A 1,745-nucleotide genomic window follows, 5' to 3' on the forward strand; every position below is an offset into this window, starting at 1 on the left:
AATCGAGACCTGCTCACACCGGCCCCTGGAGAAAACACCCTAGTGGTTTTCCAAGGCTTTTATGATAAAGACCAGAACCCTAACCAGGGTGCTCCGAGGCCCTGCATTGGAGGGAAAGGGGGGGTTCTCCACTGTCCCCCACACCCAGGCCTTCCTTTGGCTTCTACAAAGGGGCCTCTTGTACTTCCCTGTGTGACATAAATGAGCCCTAGGCGTTCACTCCCCGATGCAGGCTGAAACCTGATAGCTCCAAAGCCGACTGGCACCAAACTCAAAATTTTATGCATCCAATTGTTTTAAAAATAGCCAAACAAGCAGATTTTTCGCCACTTAGGCCCAGCCTGGTTTGCAGACCCTGTGAAACCACACCCGGCATCCGCAGGCCGGTGAGAAGCTAACGCCGGTGGTAATAAGACCCAAGCTGCCCTGGCCCTGGCCCTTGGCCGCTCTGTGGCCCCGAGACTCTGGCCGTGCTGCTCCGCTGACATCACTAGACACAGGCCCTGGCAGATCCCTCCCCTGACCCTGAGGATGGTGGCCCCAGCACAGCCTCTGGGCATACGTCCCGTCTGGCAGCCCTGCCCCAGGACCGCCGCCCAGCTTGTGTGTCCCTGCCTCTCGTGGTCACGTTTTCCCGAGATGGGCCCCGACCTCTCCAAGCCCTTCTACCTGGCTCTCTGGTTCCCCACTCTGGCCTCCCTGCCTCACCCCCAATCCTCAGGGACGCCCCTCCCTTCCCACCTCCATGGCTCCCCTAACCCCCAAGACCAGGGGAAATCAGCTTAATACACGCTCTGTAGGCCCTCGCCTCTCACGCACCCGATCCCTACCAGCTGGACCAAACTACAGCTGTGATTTTCCGAGATCAATTTTCCAGGATGAGCTGGTGCTCACCTCCGCCTCCCAGTGGACAGTGATGCATCTACACGACAGTGGGCTCCTGGTCACCATTTCTGCCACTGTAACCCTGGCACCGCCAGGGCCCGCATCCGCAGACTCTCGGGGAATATCCGTGTGCGGAGTGGAAAGAGGAACACAATGGCTTAACGAGCAGGACGCCGACCTGAAATTTTCCAAGTTCCTATGAAAAACATATGCTCTCCGCTCCCCTGAGAGTCGGTGCTTTGCTCTGGCGGGTCCCATCCAGATCCAAACATGGGCACCGGCCTCTGCCTGTTTCTTGGGGAGCTTCATGTGGCTCTGACTCCCCACGGGGCCGACTCCTGGCCCCTCCACAACCACAATGATCTTTTCAAAGCACAAATCTGATCCCATCGGCCCCAATCTAGTTGGGGCAGGTGTTTCCAAGAGAATCATTCTATCATCGTTTAGCAGTGTCTCAGGTTTCTACTATTTCCCCGTGCATGACTAACAGGAATGACAGTGAAAGGTGCAATGGACTTACTAGTATCCCTAGGGGACACCCACTCCCCTGCGTGAAATATCGCCACCGCTTGGCTGAGTTTGCTAACAACCACTGAGTCCCAGAACCAGGAGAAGGGGCCACGGCTGGGTTATACACACACGAGGAAACAGCAAGGCTGGGGGCTGGGGACGTGGATGCAGCTGACCGGTAACTCCACCCAGCATTTCCTGAACTTCATCATATCTGCTCCCTGCAGACCGGCCCGGCCCAGCCCACTCGCTGCGGTGCTGGAACTTTCCCTGCCCGCGCCTGGCCCCGCAGGGGCCCCAGCGATGGAAACCACGCAGGACGTTACCGAAGGCGCGGCCGCAGTCCTGGC

At 58.1% G+C, this 1,745-nt stretch overlaps 1 protein-coding gene across 1 annotated transcript in view; it reads right to left on the reverse strand.

The window, feature by feature from the left end:
* The window catches only part of SBSPON (somatomedin B and thrombospondin, type 1 domain containing), a 16,562-nt gene that overhangs the window by 11,634 nt on the left and 3,183 nt on the right, over window positions 1-1,745 (reverse strand). Inside the window, exon 2 of the mRNA XM_005866404.2 lies at window positions 1,722-1,740. Coding sequence (XP_005866466.1) covers window positions 1,722-1,740 — 19 coding nt within the window. The remainder of the gene's footprint in view (window positions 1-1,721; window positions 1,741-1,745) is intronic.

Source organism: Myotis brandtii, unplaced genomic scaffold, assembly GCF_000412655.1.
Source record: "Myotis brandtii unplaced genomic scaffold, ASM41265v1 scaffold23, whole genome shotgun sequence".
In the NCBI taxonomy this organism is placed as follows: Eukaryota; Metazoa; Chordata; class Mammalia; order Chiroptera; family Vespertilionidae; genus Myotis; species Myotis brandtii.